The sequence below is a fragment of the Pelodiscus sinensis genome, chromosome 22 (assembly GCF_052426305.1).
Source record: "Pelodiscus sinensis isolate ZL-2025 chromosome 22, ASM5242630v1, whole genome shotgun sequence".
Taxonomy (NCBI): domain Eukaryota; kingdom Metazoa; phylum Chordata; order Testudines; family Trionychidae; genus Pelodiscus; species Pelodiscus sinensis.
In genome coordinates, this window is record NC_143073.1 from 15,660,952 (window position 1) to 15,684,703 (window position 23,752).

The window sequence follows — 23,752 nt, forward strand, 5'->3', positions numbered from 1 at the left end:
TTTTGCACAAAAGTGCGCCTAGATTGGCACGGACGCTTTTCTGCAAAAAGTGCTTTTGCAGAAAAGCATCTGTGCCAATCTAGATGCTCTTTTCCGCAAATGCTTCTAACGGAAAACTTTTCCGTTAAAAGCATTTGCGGAAAATCATTCCAGTCTAGACCTAGCCCACATGTTCGAGGAAGAGTCACATTCTCTAATAACCATGGGATGAGTACTGCTCCCTCCTACAACTTCCCCCTAGATTGCTCATGATTTGGAAGGGAGCAGATCAGTGGCCAGTGTATGGGGCCTGTGCTGTGCCACACAGCTCACTGTGCCAGGCATACCCCTAACCTCCCCAACAACTTTGCTAACACAAATGTAAAGGGCTATAATTCCAGCACTCTTTCCTACAGCCCCACCACAGCTGCCCAGCACCCCACCCAGGACTTACCTCACTCTCTGATTTCCCAGTACAGGTTCTCCTCGCTACCTGATGCCTTTCCCCATAGTCCTGCCACCACACTGTCCTGTACTGCGTTCTCCCCTCCCCCCCCCCCCCCCATCATCACACCACCTGGACACTCCCATCCTGTCCTCTCACCAGCCCTGCTGGGTGATCTCTGAATCCTATGGTCAGAGTGGGGGGCAGGTGCTGTCTCCCAATGCTGCACCAGCCACACTGGTGAACTCAGCAGTTCCCGTACGCTAGGCACACTGCCAATGGGAGCTGCAGGGAAAGGGCTTGCAGGCACAAACAGAGCCCCCTGACCTTGATGGACCAGATAGGAGTTGGGGGTGAAGCCACTTCCAGGAAGTGGCCAGCAGGTTGCTCTGGCTCTCTGCCTGCAGACCCCATCCCCACAGTTTCCATGGGCTGTGGCAGAGCAAAGGTGTAGATATCGGGTGCCTAGGGGCTGCAGGCTGCTCCTCCAAGCAGAGCCCCATAGGCACAAGACTCAGTTTCTAGACTAGGGGTCACCAACCAGTCAATCAGGATCTATCAGAAGATCTTGGAGCCTCTGACAGGTGATCCTGACTGGTTTGGCTGGAAGGTTCTCAAGTGCCTGCATGTCAGTTGCCCTTCCCCCACTGCTCCTGCCTAAAGCCTCAGAGCTGTCCCCTGGGAGCCTTCTGCATGTAGTGTGGGGTGGGGAAGACAAGAAGCAGGGAGGTGCTGATGTTGCTCTGTCCCCTTCCCTTGTATCCCAACTTCACAGAGGAGGGTGGGGCCTCATCAAAGGGGCGGGCTGGGGGTATTTGTGTTAGAGGCAGATCCTAGACTGACAAATTCAAAAAGTGATCTGCTTAAAAAGGTTGGAGACCACTGTTCTAGATCAATAACAAAACAGCAGGGTGCTGGTCACCCGAGCACACACCCCCAGCACCCAGTTGGAGTGGGAGGCCCCCCGCTGTCCCTTTCTCCTCCCGGGCGGGGGCCAGCTATGCTGCCTCTGCCCACACAGGCGCATGCCCTGGGCTCGGCCGAAATCCCACTCCTGCCACCAGCAGGCGGGGCCAGCCTCATTCTGATGCACGGCCAAGCGGCAGAGCCTGGTCTCGCTGGGAAATGAGAGAGGGCGGGGCCATCTGACGTAAGGGCAAGGGCGAGGCCGGATCCCGTTCTCACGCGCGCACAGGGGGCGGGATAAGCTGACACGAGAGGAGCGGCCGGGTCGCCGCAGGCGCGCGCCCCGGAAGCGGAAGTGTACGGCTGGGGCCGGTGCCCGAGCGCGGAGCGAAGATGCCGGCGCTGCTGGAGCGGCCTAAGCTTTCCTCGGCCATGGCGCGCGCCCTCCACCGCCACGTCATGGTGGAGCGCGAGCGCAAGCGGCAGGGTGAGCCTCGTTCGCGTGCTCCGCGCCACGCGCCCCTGCCCTCCTCGTGTCTCACGTCACCTGTCCAATGACCCCTCTCCGTCTGGCCACACCCCTCAGCGGCTCTAGCCCCGCCTCCACCTGTTGTCCCCACCTCACCGTTGCCCTTCCCCCTGGAAACCCCCCACCCCCTGGAACACTCCACGTCCCCCCTCCCGCCGCATCCCTCCACCACACCACCCTGGGGTTCCCCCACCGACCCCAGGCCTCCCCATATTCTCCTCCCCCACTGCACCCCCTGGGTCCCTCCATATCCCCCTCCCTCCACCCCATCACACACACACTCCCTGGCTCCCCCATATTCCCCTCCCTCCACTGCACTGTCCCTTGGTCCCCCTGCCCGCACTGCTCCTTCCATCACACTGCCTCTTGGGAACCTCCCCAAGCCTCTGTCCTACTGCTCCTCAAGGACACCCCCTCGCACTCTCCTGTGCTGGAGGAGGGCACAGTGCCTTATAGGGTGTGGCCAAGAACCTCTCCTGGCTTCCTGAGTCCCCAGTGCTAGCCCCACTTCTCCGGAGGCGGATTTCAAGGGGCCCAATACCAGGGGTGGAGGGTGACCCTCAGACACCCCCTCCTTTTGTTCCCTGTTTCTTAGACATCCCCTGAAAAACAGGCCTGAGCCCCTGCTCTTCCTTTCTCCCTCCGTCCTCACATCGGGGGCACCTCACAGATCAGAGCCCTAGAGGTCAGGGTCACCAGCCACTTCCTGCTGCTCTGCTCTAGCCTCCCCTATAGCTGGGCCCCAGTCTCCCCAACAGCTAGGGTGACACCTCCACACTGCAGCCCTTGGCAGAGGAAAGGGGGGACTAAGGATGAGAGCGTGGGAGAGGGTGGCACTGCGGGACCAACCCAGCAGCACCCCAGCTGCTCTGCCCCCGGCTTCCCCAAGTCAGCCGCTGCTGAAACTGACCAGCGGCTGACTTGGGGAGGCCACGGGCAGAGCAGCTCCAATTGTCCGGCTGGCCAGAGCACTTCCGGGTTCCGGTTGGTGCCAGACTATCAGGAGTGCCGGACCACTGGATGCCGGACAATTGGAGTTTTACTGTACATTGTTAAAGGTGTGGATGAGCTTGTCATTAGTGTTCCCTGTAAGCTGGGTGCTTGGGCAGCCACTCAGGAAAGATTTGAATGCCACCCAGTTTTAGAAGAGTGCTCATAGCCAGGGCCGGCCTTAAGCTGATTCTGCTGAATCGGGCCCTGCACCCGAGAGGGCTCTACACCCGGAAGTCGGCTGCTCCCCCTTGCCTGCGCACGCTGCCAGCTGCTGCTGCCATGCGCGTGTGTTTGCACGTGGACGGAGTGACACCCGGGCGTGATGTGACGTCGTCACGGCCCAGGATTTTTAAAACTGAAAAGTGCAGGTGGCTCGGACTCGGAGTCTGGCCCCGCATTGTAGAAGGCAGAAGGTAAGGTGGGGGAGGGGGGAGAGGCGCAGTCAGCTCTCAGCCACCTGCAGCCCAGGGAGCGGTGACTCACCCTGAGCACATGGCGCCGGGGTGCAAAGCAGCGTTGTGGGGTGCAGTCAAAGCAGGTGGAGTCGCGCTTCCCCCACGGGGCCCCAAGCAGCTTGCAGAGGCAGGCCTGGCCCAGCCCGGCCCCTGGCTGCCGTCTCTTACCTGAGGGGCTCCAGCACCAGGCTCTGCAGGCTGAGGCCACGTGCGGAACCGGCCGCTAGCACGGCCACCACCTGTGGCAGCTTGAGCAGTGGCAGCATGCTCCAGCGTCCGGTTGGCCAGGCCAGCGCCAGCTGCGCCTCCTTCGCGCGTGCTGCCCGATCCGGCACAGCCCATCTCTTCCGCTGGCAGCCGCGGGGCCAGCCCTAGCTTGGTTGGGTGGGGAGGTGGATTGTGCAAAAACGGGAGCGCTGAGGGGTGGGGGACACTGGCGGTGGGGAGCCTTGGTTCCCAGCCTGACGGATGTGATGGGGGGGGCAGAGGCATAGCGAAGGGGGTGCAGGGAGGGGCAATTGCCCCAGGGCACCACGCTAGGGGGGCGCCGGGCTGGGGTGAGAGCAAGCGCATGCTGTGCAGGCTCACCTGCCATGGGCGGCAAGTTATATGGCCGTCCCCCCAGCCCCGAGCCATCCCTGCTGTGCGCAGCATTCAGTCGGCTTCGCCTTGCCTGCGCACACTATGCAGCATTTCCAGGTGACCGGGGAGACGCCTGGGCGTGACGTGATGTCACGTCATGGCCCAGGACTTTAAAAGTGTTTGGTGCTGCGTGGTGCTGGCCTACCTTCCAGTTCGGAGTCCGGGGACTTTTGGGGTCTGAGCACAGACTCCGGCCCCCAAGTGGAAGGCAGAAGGTACGGCAGGGCAGGGCAGGGGGAGAGGAAGACGTCTTGTGCGGAGGTGGAGGGGAGAGGGAAGATACAAATTCCAGGGGGCCAAGTGCAGACAATGAGGAAAAGGGCAGGAGGGGAGGTGTCAGTGTGAGGAGGGACAGGGTGATACTGGGAGAGGAGAGGAGAGGGGAGGGGAAGGGCATTAGGGTCTGGAGGGGGGAGGGGGAGGTGCTGGGAGAAGGCTTGAAAGGAGGGGTGGCCATGAGAAAGGTGGGGATGGAGCAAGCCATGTGTGAGGGCACAGGGGCATGAGGGGAATGGGGCAGAGAGTGGTGAGGGGGCGGGCATCAGGAAAAAAGAGGGCAAAGGGGGCAGGGGCAGTGAGGGAAGAGGATTCCTGCTGATCTTATCCTAAGGCTTTCAGTTAGCCAAGGGATTGTAGGTTGCAGGCATCCACTGCTGTCTCCTATTCTGTAAAGTATACCCCTTTTGTGTATGGGACCTTTCTATCTTTTTTCTGAGATAGATAGGTGGGTTCGTTGCAGTTGCTTGTTGTCATGTAACAAACTTTCAAATACATGGTTTGGCCCTAAACATTCTCTGGCCTGATTTGTGATTCTCAGACCAGCTGTGATAGATGGGTAACACCAGGTTGAATTTGGCTTCTGTTGGGGGATAAGCTTTGATTAATTGCTTAGGCTCCACAGCAATTGCTTACCTAAGTCGTCTTTTTTTGTGTTTTGGGTTTTTTTGCTCAACAAAAAAATCCTGGGGGGCCCCGCACTTCCTAAAGTTGGCCCTGCTCATAGCTAGGTTTATGTTTCCACGAGTGGTACCCATTGGTACATGGTTTGGTGCACATAGCAAAATGTATTCTTTCATTCATGTGCAGAAGTCCATGCATGGATGGAAAAGATTAATGGAAACATTAATCGTCATGTGTGATTTTTGTGAAACACGAGCACTTAATACAGAATAGGTGCCCAAGGGCTGTGTTTATAAGCCTGAACCTCCAAAGTTAGGTGTTACCCCTCCCCCCAGCTTGCTCTTCAGATGGGGCCTTTGATGCAAAGTTTTACTAGAGTTTTGGGGGTTCACCATATTTACTTTTTAATGTAACTGAGGCAGAAGTTTTCAGTCTATAGTCCATCAACCCCTTTGGGGGGCGGGCACAGCCCAGGTCTGTAATTTCCAAAGGGTTCCATGCTGGCATTAGAAATTTTTGAGGGGTCCACCAATGGAAAAGTGTGGCAAACCCACTGTTTGAAGGGATTAGGAGAAGCTGAGGCTTGTCTTTTAACTCAGGGTTCTTTAAAACCTGGTGAGGATTTAAGGCAAGAAAGCAAAACTGTCCTTAACATGTTGTCCGCCCAGCAGCCCCACTGGTAGTTGGTTTCTCCAACTGGCTCTCAAAACTAATTACATTCCTCCTCATGCCCTCCAACTCCTACAGAGTCAGTGCTGCAGGGTTCCTTCCCACCCGCAACATTGGCCCCAATATGTTCACAGCCAGGTCTTCCCCACAAACACCTGGTTTGTTCTTGTGGCTGAGATGAAGGCCAGCCCTCAGTTTCACAGTCCCTCACTGATGCTGAGGTTCCAGTCCCTGGATCTCTTTTCTAGGGGACAGATGGGCTGTCCTCAGCTTGCACTATTTCCATATTTCTAGCCTATTTTTTTGGGGGGGGAGGTTGTCCTGACCCTAGCTGTGTATCTGCAGAGGAGGAGGAAGTGGATAAGATGATGGAACAGAAGATGAGGGAAGAGCAGGAACGGCGCCGCAAGAAGGAGATGGAGGAGCGCATGTCTCTAGAGGAGACCAAAGAACAAGTGAGTGTGGTGGCGTGGGTCTCCTATCCTCCAGCTCCATGGGGTGGTGGGTTATGAGCCAGGCTAGGGATTGAGGGGTCTGGGGCTCCCCCTAGATCACAGCCCACTTCCTCCAGTGCCTGGTCCCTGGGCCCTGTTCTCAGGGAGAGGCTGCCTCCTCCCAGAATCCCAGTGCTGGGTGTCTGGGCCCTGTCCCCTCATCTCACACTGACCCTCTTCTCCTCCCCTCCCTCGCCCCCCCACAGATCAGTAAGCTGGGGGAAAGGCTGCAGGCCCTACAGGAGGAGAAGCATCAGCTTTTCCTACAGCTGAAGAAGGTGCTGCATGAAGAGGAGAAGCGCCGGCGCAAGGAGCAGAGGTGAGGGGGGAGGATGTGTGGGGCAGGGTCCTGTCCTGGTTCAGGTGTGTGGGAGAGGGTATTGTCCTGGCGGAAGGCGTAGAGGGTTTCTGTCTTGCTATAGGGAGGCATCAGAGATGACTTGGTGGGAGGGTGGAAAGCTACAATTCTCTTAAGATGGGGAACTCCCTGATGAAGTGACTTTGTGAGCTGCAGAATGCAGTGTTGCGTTGCTGCTAGATTTGATGGGACTGACTGGGGAACAGTGGACAAGGCAGGGGAGCCATGCCAGCCTCTCTTCTCTCTTGCCCTGTAGCGATTTGACGACTCTGACAGCTGCAGCCTACCAGCAGGGCATGGCCGTGCACGCCGGGGCCCACATCCTCAACATGCAGGGTACGGGCCTGGGGGACAATAGGGAGGGCATGGGGAAGGATGCGGAGAGTATGGGGGTAAAAGGCAGTTGGGAGGGGTGGGGAAGGATGGGGAAGTCTGGGGGAGGACCATTGCAGGTGGGGTTACCTGGGGTAGGCAAAGGCTGGCAGCAGCGCCTGGAGAGGGGGACCATGCCCAGGAACACCCCACCATTCACCCCAGTCTCTCTTCAGGAAGCCCCGGAGGGCACAGCCGGGCTGGAACGCTGATCTCAGCCGACAGGACAAAGCAGATCTTTGCACCCCCTGTGATCACAGTGAGTGTTAAGGTGGGTGGGTCACATCCCCTCTGGGGTCACTGCAGAGCTGCTGACCTCTCCCCCTTGTGTCCAGCAGACGCGGCACTTCACCACCCAGCCGGCCTTCGCACCCGGCACCCCGGAGCATGGGCAGTACCAGAGCGGGCAGGCTGGGCACAGCCCCTATGCTGTGGGGCAGGGCCAGCACTTTGCCCCAGGCCAAGCCGTGCCTGTCAGCTATGCTAGCAGCCAGCCCATCCGTGGTGAGTCAAAGCCTGGAGTGGGGACCAGCTTAATTGGAGTGGTTCCAGGGCACAGGGAGCTGGGGGGACGAAGGGAGGTGGTGGCACTGGGTTGGGACAGAGCTCTAACCCTCACTTTCTGCCCCACAGGCCCCTCAGCCTTCCCTGCCATGCAGTACCTGTCACAGCAGCCGCCAAGCTACGCACTGCATGGGCACTTCCCTCCTGCTCAGCCAGGTGAGACCCCCTGATAACTCCTCCCTGTCTGACTCTCCCCCCCACCCCACCTGGCTAGATGAGACCCTCTTATGCCCTACCTGATTACCTAGGACAGACCCCCTGATGCCTTCTCCCATCCCAGCTGGGCAAACCCTCATAGAACATTAGAACTGGAAGGGACCTCAACAGTTCAAGTCCAGTCCCCTGCCCTCATGGCAGAACCAAGCACCATCTAGATCAGGGTTACTCAACATGCGGCCCACAGCCTGTGGTACGGTTTGGATTTACGCGGGGCTCAACACACAGCCCATGGGTGGTAGCCAAAAAAAAAGTAGTCAATATCTTCTGTTGATATGTATTTTAGCAGTTAAATTCCTGGACTGTCATTGCTCATTAAAAGTGCTGTCATATGGGTGGAAATTGGGTAAATACTGTATTTTATTAATATCAGCAAAACTGACTTAAGAGGCCGGTATATTGTGTAGTCTTGCCTTAACCTTTGTATTCATGCCCGTCAATGTGAAAGAAGCTATTTGCATGTATATGCAACCACACTTAAGTTGCAACCCTCAGCATGTGCTGAGAGTATTGTGGCTCCTGGGCTTCCAAAATTGAGTAGCCATGATCGAGATTAGCCCTGATAGATGTCTGTTCAACCTGCTCTTAAATATCTCCTGTGATGGAGATTCCAGAACCTCCCTAGACAATTTATTCCAGTGTTTAATCACCCTGACAAGAAGCTTTTCCTAATGTCTAGCCTAAACCTCCCTTGCTGCACTTTAAGCCCTTTGCTTCTTGTCGTATCCTCAGAGGCCAAAGAGAACAACTTTTCTCCCTCGTCCTTGTAACACTTTTCAGTACTGTTATGTCTTCTCTTTTCCAAACTAAACAAGCCCACTTATTTCAGTCTTGCCTCATAGGTCATGTTTTCTAGATCTTTAACCCTCTTCTCTAGACCATCTCACATTTCTCAACATTTTTCTTGAAATGTGCCCAGAATTGGACACAATTACTCCAGTTGAGGCCTAATCAGTGCAGAGTAGAGCAGAAGAATTACTTCTCATGTCTTGCTCACAACATGCCTGTTAATACATCCCAGAATGTTTCTTTTTTTGCAACAGTTCACCCATATTTAGCTTGCCGTCCACCGTGACCCCTTTCTGCAGTATCCTTGCTAGAGGGTCATTTCTCATTTTGTATTTGTGCAACTGATTATTTCTTCCTAAGTGGAGTATTTTGCATTTGTCCTGGTAACTTTATTTACCTCAGCCTGTTTCTCCAGATCACTTTGAATTCTGACCCTATCCTTCAAAGCACTTGCAACCCTTCCCAACTTGGTATCATCTGCAAACTTATTAAGCGTATTCTCTATGCCATCATCTAAATCACTGATGAAGATATTGAACAGAACCAGACCCAAAACTGACCCCGAGGAACCCCACTTGTTATACCTTCCAGCATGACTGTGATCCCTTCTGACACCTTTTCCCTGTTCACCCTGTGTTCACCCCCTCCACCCTAGTCCCTTCCCTATCCCAGCTGGGTGAGACCCATTTGTCTGCTAAGTCTGGCATGTGACTAAACCCTGCCCCAAACTCCCTTCTGGTGCCCAGCCCCCCAACACTGAGCCATGAGCCCCCCTTCCTTTCTTTGTCAGGTTTCATCCCCTCCAGCACAACCATCCCTCTACAGAAGCAGCTGGAACATGCCAACCAGCAGTCAGGTTTCACCGACTCGGTGAGTCCTCTGGGGCTTGTCCTCACTTAGGGTGTTCCAGTTTCCATCTAGCCCCAGCACAATGACTGGCTGGTTTCAGTGGGGGTGGGGATGGGTCCTGTCCCCTCTAGTGGGTGCCAACTCCCATCCAGCCCCCGGGCAGGGACTGGTTGGATCATGGGGTCTGGCCTCTAGTGCTCTGCTTCTGTCTTCGCAGTCGACCCTGCGCCCAATGCACCCCCAGGCCATGCACCCTAACCAGACCCTGCTGCCCACCCCTCAGATCCCCGTCCAGATGCAACCGGCCGCCAAGGTGAGTGACACCCCCCTCCTCCCCCTCCCGGCCCGGTTCTGCAGGCTGAGTGAGCCTTGCTCTTCCCAGCCCAGCAGCCCCACAAGATTAGTGGGGGGTTGGTTGCCTTCTCTCAGCCCCTTTGGGGCATCAGTGGGGAGGGACAAAGACTGCCTCCCCTCCCCCCCCCCACAATTAACACTCTCTCTCTCTCTCTCTCTCACAGTCTGGATTCCCTGCCAGTGGCCAGCCTGCCTCACGTCACCCCTTTATCCAGCATACCCAGAGCCAGCGCTTTTACCACAAGTGAGCCCCTGCTCTGGGGAAGGGGTGCAGACACTGGCCCCCAATAAACAGGGAGGTTCCATTGACAGAATGTGGTCTTTGAGCTTTGGGAGGGTACTGCTGTATGACCTAGTGACTGGGAGACTCCTCTCCTTGGCTTTTCTACTGCCAGGTCTCCATCTGTTTCCCACCTGGACACCCCCCCTCCCACGTGTCCCTTCCTGCCTGGGCACATAACTTCTCCCCCTGTTGGGGCCTGGCCCTACCTCCTCTCTGTACCATCCTACCCTAGCATTTCCCATCTATCCTAGCCTGGCCCAGCACACAACTCCATCTCCTGGCTGTTCCTGACCTACCATGCATCATCCTGTTCTGGCCTATGCCTCTGCCTCCGCCTCCTGACTGTGTCATGGAGGTGGTTCCAGGCATAATACCCTGATGGGTGCCTAGCCACTTCATCTGTTATATCCTGCCCTAGCTCATAATTCCACCCTGTGGTTGTGCTGGCCCTGCTGCCATCTGTCACTCCCTACCCCAGCATTTCATTCAGGACTGGGCAAGATGCAGACTAGAGGCCCAGTCCAGTCCATCTAACACTGATGCAGCCTGTGGATTGCATCTGGTTGCTTTCTATTTATATCCTGTTGCCTGTGCACTGAATTTCCAGGTGGCTCAGGCAGCAGGATCCTCTTTAAATGAATCTCAGCTCCCAGTTGCAGTACTACTTGGCAGGGGCTGGTGCCCTAAACCTTTTAAATAGCCTCAGCAACTCTGGACAGCAGCCAGGAAATGCAGTAGTGGTAGGCCTGGGACCTATGAGCCCTTTGCTGTGTTTAATTCAAAGCCTCCCTCCCCAACTCCCACCCCTTCTACTTCAGGCCTTACCCCTTTTAAGGGTGGCCTCAGCTCATGACCACAGCAAAATTCCTTAAGTTGTCCTGCTGTGAAAATTATTGCCCACCCTGGCTGTACTTGGCCTGCATCAAATCTGTCCCATCTTGCCTCAGCACATAACTACAGCTCCTTGTAGTGCTTAGCCCCACCTCCCATGTGTCTTACTATGCCCTGACACAACCACCTGCTGGCTGCCCCCACAAATAACTTCACCCCTGGGTGTGCTTGGCCTTACCTCCCTCCCATCTTGCCACAGCACATAACTTTGTAGCTGGAGGGTACCTGATCCCACTTCCACACAATTCCACCACGGGGTGATCCTGGCTGCACCTCCTGCATGTTACATCTTATCCTAGCACATAACTCTACCCCGGGTGTGCTTGGCCATATCTCCCATCACATCCTGCTCTGGCACATAACTTCCCCCTAGGTGGGCATGGCCCCACCTCCCATCTGTCACATCCTGCCCTGGTAAATAACTCTGCCCATTGAGTACTCCTGGCCTCAACTATCTGTCCCTTCCTGCTCTGGCACAATAGCCCTTGAGTACACATGACCCCTCAGCACCCTGGCAGGTTATTCTACCCCTGGAGGGCCTGGTGTTGCTACAATCCCCCTCCCCCTGCCACTCCACACAAGGGGATTTCCAAGCGGAGATGGAGCCACCCATGGCTGTCCCCTCACTAGTTTCTCCAAGACTATCTCCCCCAAAGTCCCCATCCCTGCACAACAGGCTAGGTCAGACTCAGAAAATGGTGGGGGGGGCCACACTTCTTGCTCCAGATGCCTTCTTTGCACCTCCCTCGTCCCCCATGTAAAGCCTGTCTGGCTCAGGCAGCCCCCAGGATCTGTGGCAACCAGGAGGGCAGCAGAGCAGAAACCAGTGAGTGGAATTAGAGGCACCTCACACCCATGGGCTCTCTTGCAGTGGAGAGGGAGGATTCCCCTCTCCCATGGCAGGAACTCTGCAGCACAGGCCAAGTCCTACAATCCTCAGTGCCCCCAGAACTTCTAGAAGGTAAGGGGGATGGCTGGGCCAGAGTGCTGCACCTTTCTGAACCCCTGCTCCTAAAGCACTAAACATTACCCCCACTAATCGGGGATCTGCCCACAGGACTCTTCACCCCAGTCAGGTCCTTGAGCTTCCCCCAGCTCAACAAGCCTCCTTTCTTGGGCTTCCCACCTGCACCCTGGAGCTGGACACAGCAGGAGACATGCTTCGTATTAAACTTGTTTTATTGAGGCTGATTAACAAATGTGTTGGGGGCAGGCGCTGACCCCTTGACAGCAGGGCAGGAGGGGATGAACCTGGAGGAGGGAGGAGCTAGTGAGTGACCCAGGAACCCCCACTTTTGTCCCCACCCCAAGAGCTCCAGCAGGGAGGTGACCCCGGGGGCACTGGGTACACCCTGGGTCCAGCACAGCAGGGAGAACAGCTACACCCCTCAGCCAGGTGAGTCCCATCCTCCCCCTTGACAGGTAGACATGCCCTTTTATGTGGGGGAGGGGGCCCAAGAGTCCCAGAATTGGGGCATCACCCCTAGCAATGCTGCCCTTTAGCTGGGGGAGGGGCGCAACAGGAAGCAGACAGCTTGCAGTTGCCTCGACCAATGAGAAGGCAGCAGGATGGTTACTCACTAGCCTTTTTGACCTAGGAGAGGGTAAAGGGGTGGGAAGATTCTGTTTTCAGTCAGACCCAAGAGCTGCAGGGTTTGCAGGACCCCTGTTTGCAGGAGGATCCTGGATTGGTGTGGTTGGGGGACCTGAGATCCAAAGGGATTTTTTGGGGTTCTTGGAGATTCAATGGCTAAGTTTTGGGGACCCCACCCTCCACAGGGATTTGAGGAGATTCTCTCCCAAAAAAAAGCATCCCAAGGCAAGTTTCCCACCCCCTTCTGTCAATTTCTCTCCCCCCCGCCAAATAAGCCCTTCCCCGATGTAGTGTTCCAAGCACCCCGGGGGTCAGAGGGAAGGGGGAGCCAAAAAAAGCATCTAGCTTCAGACCCAACAAAGACAAAATTAAACAGGTTTTTCTTCCTTGGTTTTCATTCCTGGAGGGAGGGTTTTATGGGGGGAGGGGCTGAGATCAGGAGGGGGGGGGGGTGAGCCAAATGGAGCCAGTTTAGAAGGGTTGCAATTCTTTCTTTTGTAGTAAAAGTTGCCATTGCCACTGCCACTCTGGAAAAAGAAAGGAGCAATTATTGGAAGACTGCCTAATCCTACACCCCCGCTGCCTCCTGTGGGGGGGGGGGGGGGCAAACTCCCACCCAACTCTGGCAGCTGGGCCCTGCTCAGATGTGGCTAGCACAGCCAACAAGAGGCCAGTGCCTCTGGATCTAAAAATCCAGCCTCCACTCCCTCCCCACTATGCCCTCCACAGCGCCATCCCACTAACCTGGGGATCCTTTATTTAGCCATGGCTTTAATGGCAACAGCAGCTTCCTCGGTCATTGCAGACAGCACGGTGATCTAAGGGGCAGAAGGGAAAAGATGATTCAGGGGCTGCACTGTTAAGATACTGTTCTCCCCCCATCACTGGCTCCATCCTGATCTGACAGCTCCCCTCACCCCCGAGTCTTTAAGAATGAGGTTGGCTTTAGAACAGCTAGATGGTTAGATCATGGGGCCAGGACTGCTGGGTTCTCTTCCCAGGTGGCAGGGTGACCCTGGGCAAATCACCAACCCCCACACCTCAGTTTCCACATGGGGGGGGGGGATAGCCATACAGAGCTGCTGTGCAAGGTGCTCTGAGCTCTGTAAGTGGAAGCACTGCAGAAGACTCAGGGTTTATTTTAATAGGGTCATAGCCAGTGTTCCCCCAGCTTCACAGGTGATTAATCAGCCCCACCCAGTCAGAGGCCCAGGGCTCAGTGCATGTGAAGCTGTGCAGCTTAGAGGAAACACTGCTCATAATTCAGCCTGAGGCTACCTGGGTGTGCTGAGCCTGAGCATATCACAGAGCACTGTGTCCACTGTCTCAAGAATGTGTTAATTCCCTGCCTCTTTGATCCTTGGGGGGGGGGGGGGGGGGGGAAGGAACGCGAGGACAGGACATTTCAGGGATTCCCCTTATGCACCAACTAGGGATGCTACAAAGCATTTTAGGTAAACGTGTAACTACTGAAAATTTCAGAGGCTAGCTTTTAAGCCAGCTCCCAGCACATACCAACTCCCATGGAATTCATGCCCTCCTTACCCCCTCCCCACCACTGCTGCCTCTGAAACAGTGCAGGGGTGCTGCGTGTAACTGTTCATGTTAACAGATGAGCCCAGGCTCATCAATTAACCATGTACACACTTACACATCCCTAGCACCAGTATTGTCCACTGCAGCAGTACCACCTGGACGGAGTGGGTTCCATGCCATCGCCCCTGAGCTATGAAACTTATGTTACATGCGTTGCGCCCCCCCCCCCCCCCCCCCCCCACTTGCAGTGGATGCAGCTGGGAGCCCCTCATCATGATCCTAGCAGTAGGAATGGGGGGGCATCCCCCACCTTCAGAGCAGCTGCTGCCTCTTACCAGGATCTCTTCTCCGCAGTCATATTTCTGCTCTATCTCTTTGCCCAGCTCCCCTTCAGGCAGACGCAGGTCCTCCCGCACATCCCCGCTGTCCTGGAGGAGGGACAGGTACCCATCCTGGATCCCAATCAGCTGCAAGGCAAGAGGGGCCCATTAGCACCTGCAGGGAAAATGCCACCTCTGGGAAGGGATTCACCTGCTCCTGGCCCTGAGCTCACCCCCAAAGCAGGTGTCTGGAGCAGGGGCAAATTCAAAGGTATTTAGCAGCCCTAGGAGGCAAAGAAACTCAGTGTGAAACTGACATCTGCTCCTTACACCAGTGAAATCAAGGACACCCTAGAGCTTCATTGATTCAACTGGCTTACATTTGGGTTAGGCATAACATCTATTCAGACAGCAGCTTGGTTCCACTTAGTTTGAAAGGGTTTAAAGGGGCAGGGCGGCTTTTAGCACCATTTGAACAAGAGCTCACTTAAATCCAGACCTTCAATACAGCAAAGACCAGCCATCTCCTGCGGCATCAAGCAACTCTCAAAACCAGCTATGCTCTTGCATGATTCTAACCGACCTTGTCTCTGAGCACAATGCAGGCTTCAACTGGCCGCCTCCAGTCCCAACCAGCTCCAGTTCATGAGGCACCAAGCTTGCCCCGCAGTGAGGGAGCCCGCACAATGGAACGGAATCCTAGGGGCAGCGGGTGGAAGACAGCGGCCTAGTTGAGATTGCAGACTGGGCAATCTTGTGATTGAACAAGGGGAACACAGAGGTTCCATGGCTCTTCCACGCTCCCTAGGGTGCACACGATTTACCTTGGACAGGAACACAGATTATAAAGCAAGTGAGGGGCTCTGCAGTTATTCTAACACTCACCCAGAGCTGAACACTGCAGAGGATTGGCCACCAAGTGTCAATTTTAGCTGCTTGGCCACTGCCACAGCTGGGGCATGGCCTGGCAGGTATTTGGCAGTGGGTCCAGACAGGAGAGGATCTGGGCAGGGTTTGAGGCCAAGTGCCGGGGGTCAGCTGCAAGGCCAGTTCCTGAGCATTTCTCCTGCCCCTCCATTGGCCATGCAGACACTCTCCCCTTTACCTGGAAGTCATTTCTCTTGATGTTGGGCACATCCATGTTGTGGGTGGAAGGACAGATATCTTCGTATTTCTTCCCAGTGAAGATGTCTATGCCAACCAGGTGCACCTGGGGGAGAGGAGACAGGGTCACCCTGGGGGGGGGGGCCCCTCAGGGTAGTGACTGCATCAGCTGCCCCCACAGGGAAGATACCCCCCCAGCTCACCAATGGAGAAGATCTGGACATACCCCCTTCACAACAGACATTGCAAGTGACCCATCATGCCAGGGCTGCACAGACTCCCTCCTCCGGGGCAACAAAAGAATCCCCATGGGCCAGGGAGAATGAGAGGGTAGCCCCAGCAGGAGGGGGAAGAGAGAGAAGAGGAGAATAAAGGCAGGAATTGTGGTGCACAAGAACTCCAGTGTCACATTTCAAAGATGGGGCTTGTGGGGGAAGGTTTGTCCCTGGGATCCTCTCTGAAGTCAAGGCCAGCCAAAAGGGAGCAGCTCCCAGAGTACAGGATCCTGAGAACAGCAGTTGCTGGACTCCCAGGGAGACCCACTGCCAGGAAGCAGTAGACAGGCGAAGCTAATCTTGCCACCCACACACACACACCCACCCCCCCCACCCACCCCCCCACCCACACCCACACACGCAAGGGGGTAGCAGGCTGGAGTGGGGCAGAGCCCCATACCTTGGCATGGCCATGCTTGCCAGTCTTGGAGGTTGACATCTCCACGATCTTGCAGGGGCGGCCCTTGAGCACCACGAAGCCATTTTTGCGGAGGGCCGAGCACTGCATGGGGAAGGTGGCGGAGGCACCAGCATCTCCCGTCTCGAAGTCCAAATCATCGGCCATGGTGATCGGATGCTAGGGGAACTGCAGGAGGAGGCAGGATTAGAGTGGAGAGCATTTGCAGGACATTATGGAAGCACCATATGACCCCAGCTGAGATCCCTTCCCCCCGTGGTTACACCAGGGGTTACAGACAACATCCTTCAGTTTCTAGGCCCCTCACAATGTTGGATGCTACCCTGACCCACAGTCTATACTAGGCACGTGAAAGTGTAACCCTGTACACTGTTACAACGAGCCTGGGCTCATCGGTTAACCTTCACGGTTACACACAGATTCCCAGTATGGATAGGGAGCTGCTGCCACCCTCCTCCCCCCAACCCTCGCCCCCACTGCAATGATACAGAGGCAGCAGCGCAGGGGGAGGAGGCATGCAGGAAGTCCATGTGTAACTGTTGAAATTTTCAGAGAGTACACATTTACCTAAATACATTGTAACACCCCTAGTATAAATACACAGAGGATGGAACAAAGCGTGCAGCAGCAGCGAACCCAGCTTGGAGGCTTTAAATTGGCCCCTGATGCCTCCCCCAGACAAGCAACAAGCTATAACTCCCACACTAGACCCAGATGCACCCCTGCATTCCCTAAGCCAGGGCCTAGCTACAACTGCAGACTGGCTGCATAGGCCAGTTCCTCTACATGCTTCTGATTCTGTCCAACCTGGGAGCCACAAGAACAGATGGGGAAGGCACAGCCCTAATACAGGAAGAGTGGCCTGTCCACATAACTCTCTCTCAATCCCACCAGATGTAGGGCAAACCAGGCAGCTTCCCCATGAGGGTCCAGCTCTGGGAGAGAGGCCACAGTGTCTCAGGACAGGAGAGCCCCTTTCCCCCCCCAACCAAGGATGTAAATGCCAGGCCGATTGGAGGCAGGTGCTGCTGCATTCCCAAGTTTGAAGTCAGGCAGGACCCCAGGGATCCACCCCAATCCAGAGCCCACAGCACTAGTTCTTACATTTTCACGTGTGTGCCTGCCAGCTTCAGGCCAGAAGGAAGGCGATTTTGCTGGGGTCTCACCTGAGCTATTTATAGTCCTGATCTCAATGGGGGTCTGCAAGTCAGAAGTGAGGGTCACCTGCAGAGCTGGGGCTAGTGGGTCTGGAGTGAGAGGCACTAGCAGGAGGAGGGGTGGTGCAAGGCTGGCCTGGATGGGTGCTAATACACTGGAGCCCACAGCTATGCTGGAGTATGTATGTTAATGGTTAACCAGTAAGCCTCACCTGACCAGTTATGGTTAACTGGTAGGAGCTGAAGCAGCCCTTGCCCATCACAGGCAGGGGGCTGCTCCAGACCCACAACGCCCATCACAGGTAGGGGGGGCCTCCATAGATAGGGGGACTGGAGCAGGGTTCCCACCCCATTAATTGGTTAACCAATTAAACGGGATTCTACATCCCTAGCTTGGTTCCCAACTCTCCCACAGCAAGCGTAGTGACCATCCCATCTAGGGATGTTCAATATTGGTTACTTGAATAGTTGAATAACTTAATGAATTCTTATTGGTTAGTTGACTATTCTATAGTTCCTGGGGGTGGAGCTGGCAGCCAGTGTGTTCTGGCCTCACTCCTGAGGAGCCCCCTGCCACTCTGCACTGTTGTCACTGTATCAGAGGCAGCAGAATGAGATACCGGGGGGAGCTGACCCACAAGGGGAGACAGTTTAAAAACCAGCTCCCCTTATGGACCAACTGCCTGTCACCCTGTGCTGTTGCCTCTAATAAAGAGGTCCCAGGCCCAGCATGAGCTGGAACTGAACCAGGCTGCCTGCTTGCCTTGCACCTAATACACTTTAAATGCAGAGCTGCTGCAGGGGTAGGTCCTGGGCCCAGTGCAAATTGGGACTGAGGCAGGCTGCTGGCCAACCTGCTAAAAAATTTACTGGCAGGAGGAAGGGGGGCAGGGAAATGTGTAGAGTTTATAGCATTAACCTATAAGCTTCTGCTTATCGGTTAATCAACTACACTATTACATCCCTAATCACGTCCTGGCCAGCAGAACTGGTGTCCTTGCCCAGGAGCTGTGTCAGCCCTTTCCCAGTCCCCCCTCCTCCCCACCCAGAGAATCCTGTATCTTCCTAATGCAATGCTGGGGGACAGAGACAGGGCCTGAAAGTAGCACATGGCAGGCTGCCTGGGTTTCCCCAGCAGTCATTTCTGCCCAGGGGATTTCCCCTCCCCCAGAAAGCATCCCCAGGACTGTGCATGCAGAAGAAGCATTTAGCAAAGGAGGGGTAACATCCTGGACAGCCCCACCAACCCTCAGGATGGGAAATCCAATGCCCCCAAATATCAATCCCAGGCAGGTGAGGTGGCCAGGAGCAAGCCTGTGCCCCAGCATGTGGAGGGGGCGCAAGTGAAAGTCACTGGCCCAGAGGGGGGGACGGGGACACACAAAGTCCAGCTAGACAGCCCTCCCTCAGCAGGCCAAGCCCTGCTACCTAACTAGTAAGATTTGCCTAGACACCCTGAGTGAAGAACTCATGAGGTCAGACTTTGTTCTCAGAGCTGAGTGCCCAGGGAGCCAGGACTCCTGGCTTCTTTACCCAGCTCTGCCACTGGCTCATGTGACATCTGGGGCAATCACCTCCCAAGTACTCCACTGTGGAGCTAACAGCACCATCTGCCCCTCTGGCACTCACTCAGGAATGAAGTGTGAATTAGAAGACCCCAGGAGTCCTGGTTCCTCCATTGTAGGCAAGTCCCAGTACCTGTTCTCTAGCTCTCTTCAAAGCTCCTTCCCCTCCCCCTGTAATTTGAATTTCACAGATTCCCCTAAGACAGCAAGTCAGGGCACTGGCAGCAGGCCTGGATTGCCCCCCCAGCAGCGTGGAGGAGGGCACCAGATGACTCATCACTGACCTAGGTTCACCCACAGCAGAGCAAAGAGGCCAGGCCTGCTTACCAAGTGCCATGACATGCCAGAAATGGTGCCTGTGTGCTGTTAATACAGTGCCTTCGCATCCCTTCCACAAGGCAGATTAGAGACAAAGCAAATTCCCTGTGCTATGTGGTAGGGGACAACTTTCTTCCACTCCCTGAGAAGGGGAATTCCCCCACCAGCCTAGGGGAAAGCCTGAGACAGGCTAGAGCTGTTCTGCTGGGACCAGGCCCAACACCCCAGGCTTAACTATTTCTGAAGGCACCCAGAAAACTTCACAATTGCAGCAGAGTGAGACCAAGCTTTTATGTTTCAGGAGTGTGGGTTAGTGGTTGGGGGGAGGGGCAGTGGGAGCCAGGACTTCTGGCTCCTAATTCCCATCTCTGTCCCTGAAGCTGCCAAAAGTCTTCCCATCTGTACCAGTTACCACACTGAAAGCATGGGATGCTTTGTTGCCAGCCAAGTTCCAGCGGAAGAGCACACCCTACTGAGCACCTCCCTTCCAGACAGTCCCCCATCCAAGTGCTGACCTGGCCCATCCATTCCCAGAAGTATTCTGCCTCAGCTGCAAAATGTGGCAGAGGTCTTTGCTGCATTTTGCACGGGGCAAACCAGCATTCACTGAGTGCTGGGTAGAGGGGGGAAGCTTGTCCTGTGTGATCCAGAGGGAACGTTACTTGAGTTTGATGGCACTATTCTAGTCACTCTGCACCCCCATATCCTGGCCTGCTATACTGCCTTGCACCTGTCACACACTAGCCTGGCAAGTACTATTTAGGAACTCCTGACCCCACTCCCCTGAAACAGCAGCAATGCCTAGGAAATTGAGGCCAGAAATGGAAGCCTGAGCATTTCTCCCCAGCACTGAACACATCATGGCCTGTTTCCCCAACTGCATGGCTAGTCACCTTAATCCCACCACCCACTGGTAGTGGTGGCTCCGGCAGGGCAAAGCTGATAGAACACTGTTCAGGAGCCCCCAAGCAGGACACAGGGGAGAGAGAGACCAACTCCTTCCCCTCCCCAGGTTAATAACCAATTTAATTAGCAGAGGGCAGGCAAGCAAGCTGTGCAGGTCCAGCCATTTCCAACTAGCTTTCCCCACCATCGTTCTCTCCCCTCACAGTCAACTGATTAGCACAACTGCTTCCCATAGCTCACGCAGGGTGACAGCCGTACTGCTGAACACGTGCTTCAGTCTGCAGCTACGGGCCAATTCCAGCAGCAAAGAAATGGGGTGAAAAAGTTCCTGCCCCACATTTTTAGAGCATATGGGAAGGAACCAGGCTGGCTCAGTGACCCTGACAGCTCCCTCCCACACATGGCAACAGGGCCCTCCCTACCCCACGGCTCAGCCCCATGTGTCATTCAGCCACCAGCCCACTGCTGCACTGTGGCCACTGCAGCTATAATCCGCCCCAGCGGGACTTACATACACTCCCCAGATCCCTGCAGTCTCACACACCCTGGGGCACAGTGTATCCAATGCCACCATGCTAAGGAGAGCCCTCATTCATAACTCCATCCTCTTCCCTACACCCCACTCACTTTCCAGTACCCAAATCCTGCAAACTATTACAAGGGCTCCAAGGGAGGTCAACCCCAACCCTGTGCTTAAAAGTGCTGCACTGATCTCCCACTAGAAACCCTTCTAAACGATGGTATAGCCCCCTTGTACTCCAAACCACCTAGACACTATCCCAAAACCCTCCTGTACATTCCAAAGTGTTTCCCTGCTCTCCAACTCCAGATGCCTTTCTGCACCACCACCACCCATATTATAGCTCACCACATTTTCCCTTAAGGGGTTGGAGGACCATGGAAAGTTACCCCCATCCTCTCTACCCAGAGCATGGAGGGCAGTTGCAATGTTGGCCAAGCCACCCCTCCTGCCTAGTTATGCCTCCTCCAAGTCAGGCCCAGACAAGCACTCAAACCTTCTGTCCCCCAATATCAGTGATGGGAAGGATCTCCAGGCCCATTCTGAGGGATGGGGGGGGGGGGGATATCTTCCTTCTGAGAGGGCAGTTAATGTTTCCATCATGTCTCTTCTCCACCTCATGGTCCTGAGTCATTCCCTTAACCCCAGTTCTTTCCTCCAGAGCTTTATCCAGATACCTCAGGCAGCCCTCACCAAGGGAACCTCTCCCAAACTCCATGGGAAGACCCCCAACAGGGATTGCCCCCACATCCTGACCCCTCAGTAAATGGCAGGTCAATCTTCACAGCTAGCCCCCCTCAACTCTCTCTCCTCCCACCCCATTTCCTAGGAGGATCTCACCACCCCCAGTTACCTTTATCCTATTTGGGAACTCCACTCAGATCACCTCCAATCCCCCTCCCCAGAAGGGGATTCTCCCCCCAAATCTTCTCCACTCTAGGACAGTGGTCTCTGACCTTTTTAAGCACGAAGATCACTTTCTGAATTTAAGTGCAATCCAAAGTGTGTCTCAAATATAAATACCCTTGCCCCCCCCCCTTCTCTGAGGCTCTGCCCCTGCTCACTCCATCCTCCCTCTTGCCCATCCTCACTCACTTTCATCAGGCTGGGGCAGAGGGTTGAGAGACAGGCTCTGGTCTTGGATTAAAGGCTGGATCTGGAGTGTGAGGGGGCTCTAAGCTACTCTTGGGGCAGGCAGTTGGGACTTAGGAGGAAGGTCTACGTGCATGCTCTGAGACAGCATTTGGATGCAGGGGTGATCAGGGCTTGGCATGCAGGATGGGGGTCATGACTAGGGTAGGAGTTCGGGATGTAGGCTCCAGCTGGGAACTGCTTACCTTAGGTGGCTCCTGGTTAGTAGTGCAGTGGGGCTAAGGCAGGCTCACCCCTGCCCTGGCCCTTGCCCACTCCCTAAAGCAGCCAGCAAGCTCCATCCCAAGTCCTATTGTGCCCCCTCCTTGCTTTGTGGAGAAAGGATACAGAGTGGGAGAGGGCACCTTGACATCAGCACCCCGCCTTTCCCCCCCAGCCCTGTATAGAAAACAGGAGGCTCCTCAAGGGGAAGGGGCCACTCCAAGGCAAAGGGCAGGAGAGGAGCAGCAGTGGGGGAGGGGCAGCTGAAGTGCCAGCACTTCATAGCCTCTTGGCCAAACCAATTAGGATCACCTGCCAGAGGCTCCAAGATCTACCAGTAGATCTGGATCTACTGGTTGGCAACCACTGCTCTAGGACAATCTCTAGTCCCATTTTATGGCTTCCCCTGGAGGAAATTAGACACTGAGAACCCACTCTAAGGAAACAACCCTCCCCCTTTGCCAGGCCATTCTCTGCCTCAACTCCTCTCTCATCAGCCCCACAAGGGGTCCCCTTAAATAATTCCCTGGAAGGGGATTCAAGGGTCTTTTCCCCCCCCACCTAACCAGGCCTCATTCCTCCCTCCAGAGACCTCCTTCCCCGTCCCTAATTCCTAGGGGAACGCCCACTAATTCTCAACCCCCTCTGCCCCTCACAAGAGGATCTACAGACATCCCTCCCCAAGGAAATCCCACTCACCCCCTTCTCATAGGAGGACTCAAGTCCTCCCGTCATAGCCTCAGAGTCTCCCAAATCCTGATTCCCACATCCCCAAATCAGCTCTTATTTACCCACCTGCCTGGTGCCCCAGGTTCATCTTATCAGACCACTGCTTCTCCTTCCCTCCCAATAAGGCTCATCTTCCTACGCACACACCCCACGAGACCCCTCCTCCCTCTAGTTCCCAGGGTAGCCCAAATTCCCCCATCCATACTTCCTTCTCTCCAGAAGGTAAGCAAACCCACCCAGAGCCCTCAGGCGACCACAATCCCCCCGTTCGCCCGCCCCCACCCCTAAGGGGACTCTAAGGCCCTTTAGCCTATTTACAACAGTCCCCTCTAGCCCTTAGGGGACCCCAGCCCCCTTAACCGCCCTAAACACTTCGGAGGAACCTCAAGCCCCCCCAACTTTCCCCAAAATCTCATAGGAGACCCTAAGCCCTGCCTCAGTCCGCCCCACCCTTCTGCCCCTAGAGAAGGCCCCTAACACCGCTAGCCCTATCACCCGCCCACAGGGCAGGGCCCCTATGCCAGCCTGCCCTGCGAGTCTGCCCTCCACGTTCCCGCCCCTGCCCTCGACCGGGCCTCTCCACGCGGTGTTGGGCCGGCGGGGGGGAGGGGAGGGGAGGGGAGGGACGGCGCGGCTTGGCCTCGCTAGGTCGCGCGCGCGCCGCCTTCCCCGCCAACGGTCAAAGCCCCTCGCGCGAGGGAGGGAGACGCCCCCGCCTCACTCCAACCGGCGCCGCGCGCGCGTTCACTCACCCGACCGCGCGAGCTCAACCGCCGCCGCTCGCTGCTGCTGCTGCTGCTGCAACCCAGCCCACAGTGCGCACGCGCGCTTTGTGCCTGGCCCCACACACCCAAACGAGGCGGCCCCCCGCCTGACAGCGGCGCGAGGAGAGATGGGGGGGTGACGCCCACGCTACAATGCGCGTGCGCTAAAGGGAGCCGCGCCTGCGCCGTTCCGCCCAGTCTGCTCGGCGCATGCGCGTTAGGAGGAAGGGGGAGAACTTCACACGCCGGCCGAGTCGTCCACCCTGCACGCCATGCCGACAGCGCGCATGCGCACTGGAAAGTACCTCCGCTCGCGGCCGCCCGCAAGCCGTCGCAATGCGCATGCGTACGTCGCCTGGTTCCATCCAAGCGCGCTTGCAGGGTACATGCGCAGAACGGGAAATGATTGCCCCATCGCCGCGCCGCAAAAACGCATGCGCCCAGGAGTATCCCTCTCCCTCTCCAGTGTCTAGGGCTCGTGCTTCTCTCTTCTATCGCGCTGGGT

At 55.9% G+C, this 23,752-nt stretch overlaps 2 protein-coding genes across 7 annotated transcripts; one reads left to right on the top strand and one right to left on the bottom strand.

Annotated features, from left to right (window-relative positions):
- The first annotated feature begins 1,579 nt into the window (after positions 1–1,579).
- GPS2 (G protein pathway suppressor 2) lies at positions 1,580–9,828 on the top strand. Of its 5 annotated transcripts, none has more exons than XM_075908428.2 (10): positions 1,582–1,817; positions 5,834–5,973; positions 6,219–6,331; positions 6,627–6,706; positions 6,919–7,001; positions 7,078–7,246; positions 7,376–7,462; positions 9,102–9,181; positions 9,378–9,473; positions 9,679–9,828. In XM_075908428.2, the coding sequence occupies exons 1-10, from the start codon at positions 1,724–1,726 to the stop codon at positions 9,760–9,762; spliced, it is 1,026 nt and encodes a 341-aa protein (XP_075764543.2). In that variant the 5' UTR covers positions 1,582–1,723; the 3' UTR covers positions 9,763–9,828. The 5 variants fall into 5 exon arrangements, with proteins under 5 accessions (XP_075764548.2, XP_075764543.2, XP_075764545.2 ...); XM_075908430.2 differs by having other exon boundaries at positions 1,585–1,817; positions 7,081–7,246; XM_075908431.2 differs by having other exon boundaries at positions 1,587–1,817; positions 5,864–5,973.
- A 2,021-nt stretch (positions 9,829–11,849) lies between these two features.
- On the bottom strand, positions 11,850–23,400 carry EIF5A (eukaryotic translation initiation factor 5A). 2 transcript variants are annotated; one of them, XM_006112128.2, is made up of 6 exons: positions 23,236–23,400; positions 15,918–16,103; positions 15,244–15,348; positions 14,154–14,285; positions 13,027–13,100; positions 11,850–11,939 (listed from the first exon to the last, which is right to left on the bottom strand). In XM_006112128.2, exons 2-5 carry the CDS (start codon positions 16,080–16,082, stop codon positions 13,038–13,040), a joined length of 465 nt encoding a protein of 154 aa, XP_006112190.1. In that variant the 5' UTR covers positions 16,083–16,103; positions 23,236–23,400; the 3' UTR covers positions 11,850–11,939; positions 13,027–13,037. The 2 variants fall into 2 exon arrangements, with proteins under 2 accessions (XP_006112190.1, XP_006112189.1); XM_006112127.4 differs by having other exon boundaries at positions 11,850–12,809.
- Between the last annotated feature and the right edge of the window lie 352 nt (positions 23,401–23,752).

What these genes read in the sequence shown, in the direction of transcription:
- EIF5A (XM_006112128.2), bottom strand. Translation starts at nt 16,082, where the DNA reads ATGGCCGATGATTTGGACTTCGAGACGGGAGATGCTGGTGCCTCCGCC. An exon ending in TCAAGAGAAATGACTTCCAG is followed by an intron (nt 14,286 to 15,243) that starts GTAAAGGGGAGA and finishes CTTGCCTTGCAG; the next exon opens with CTGATTGGGATCCAGGATGG. An exon ending in ACTGCGGAGAAGAGATCCTG is followed by an intron (nt 13,101 to 14,153) that starts GTAAGAGGCAGC and finishes TCTGCCCCTTAG; the next exon opens with ATCACCGTGCTGTCTGCAAT.
- GPS2 (XM_075908428.2), top strand. Translation starts at nt 1,724, where the DNA reads ATGCCGGCGCTGCTGGAGCGGCCTAAGCTTTCCTCGGCCATGGCGCGC. An exon ending in TAGCAGCCAGCCCATCCGTG is followed by an intron (nt 7,247 to 7,375) that starts GTGAGTCAAAGC and finishes TCTGCCCCACAG; the next exon opens with GCCCCTCAGCCTTCCCTGCC. An exon ending in CTTCCCTCCTGCTCAGCCAG is followed by an intron (nt 7,463 to 9,101) that starts GTGAGACCCCCT and finishes TTTCTTTGTCAG; the next exon opens with GTTTCATCCCCTCCAGCACA.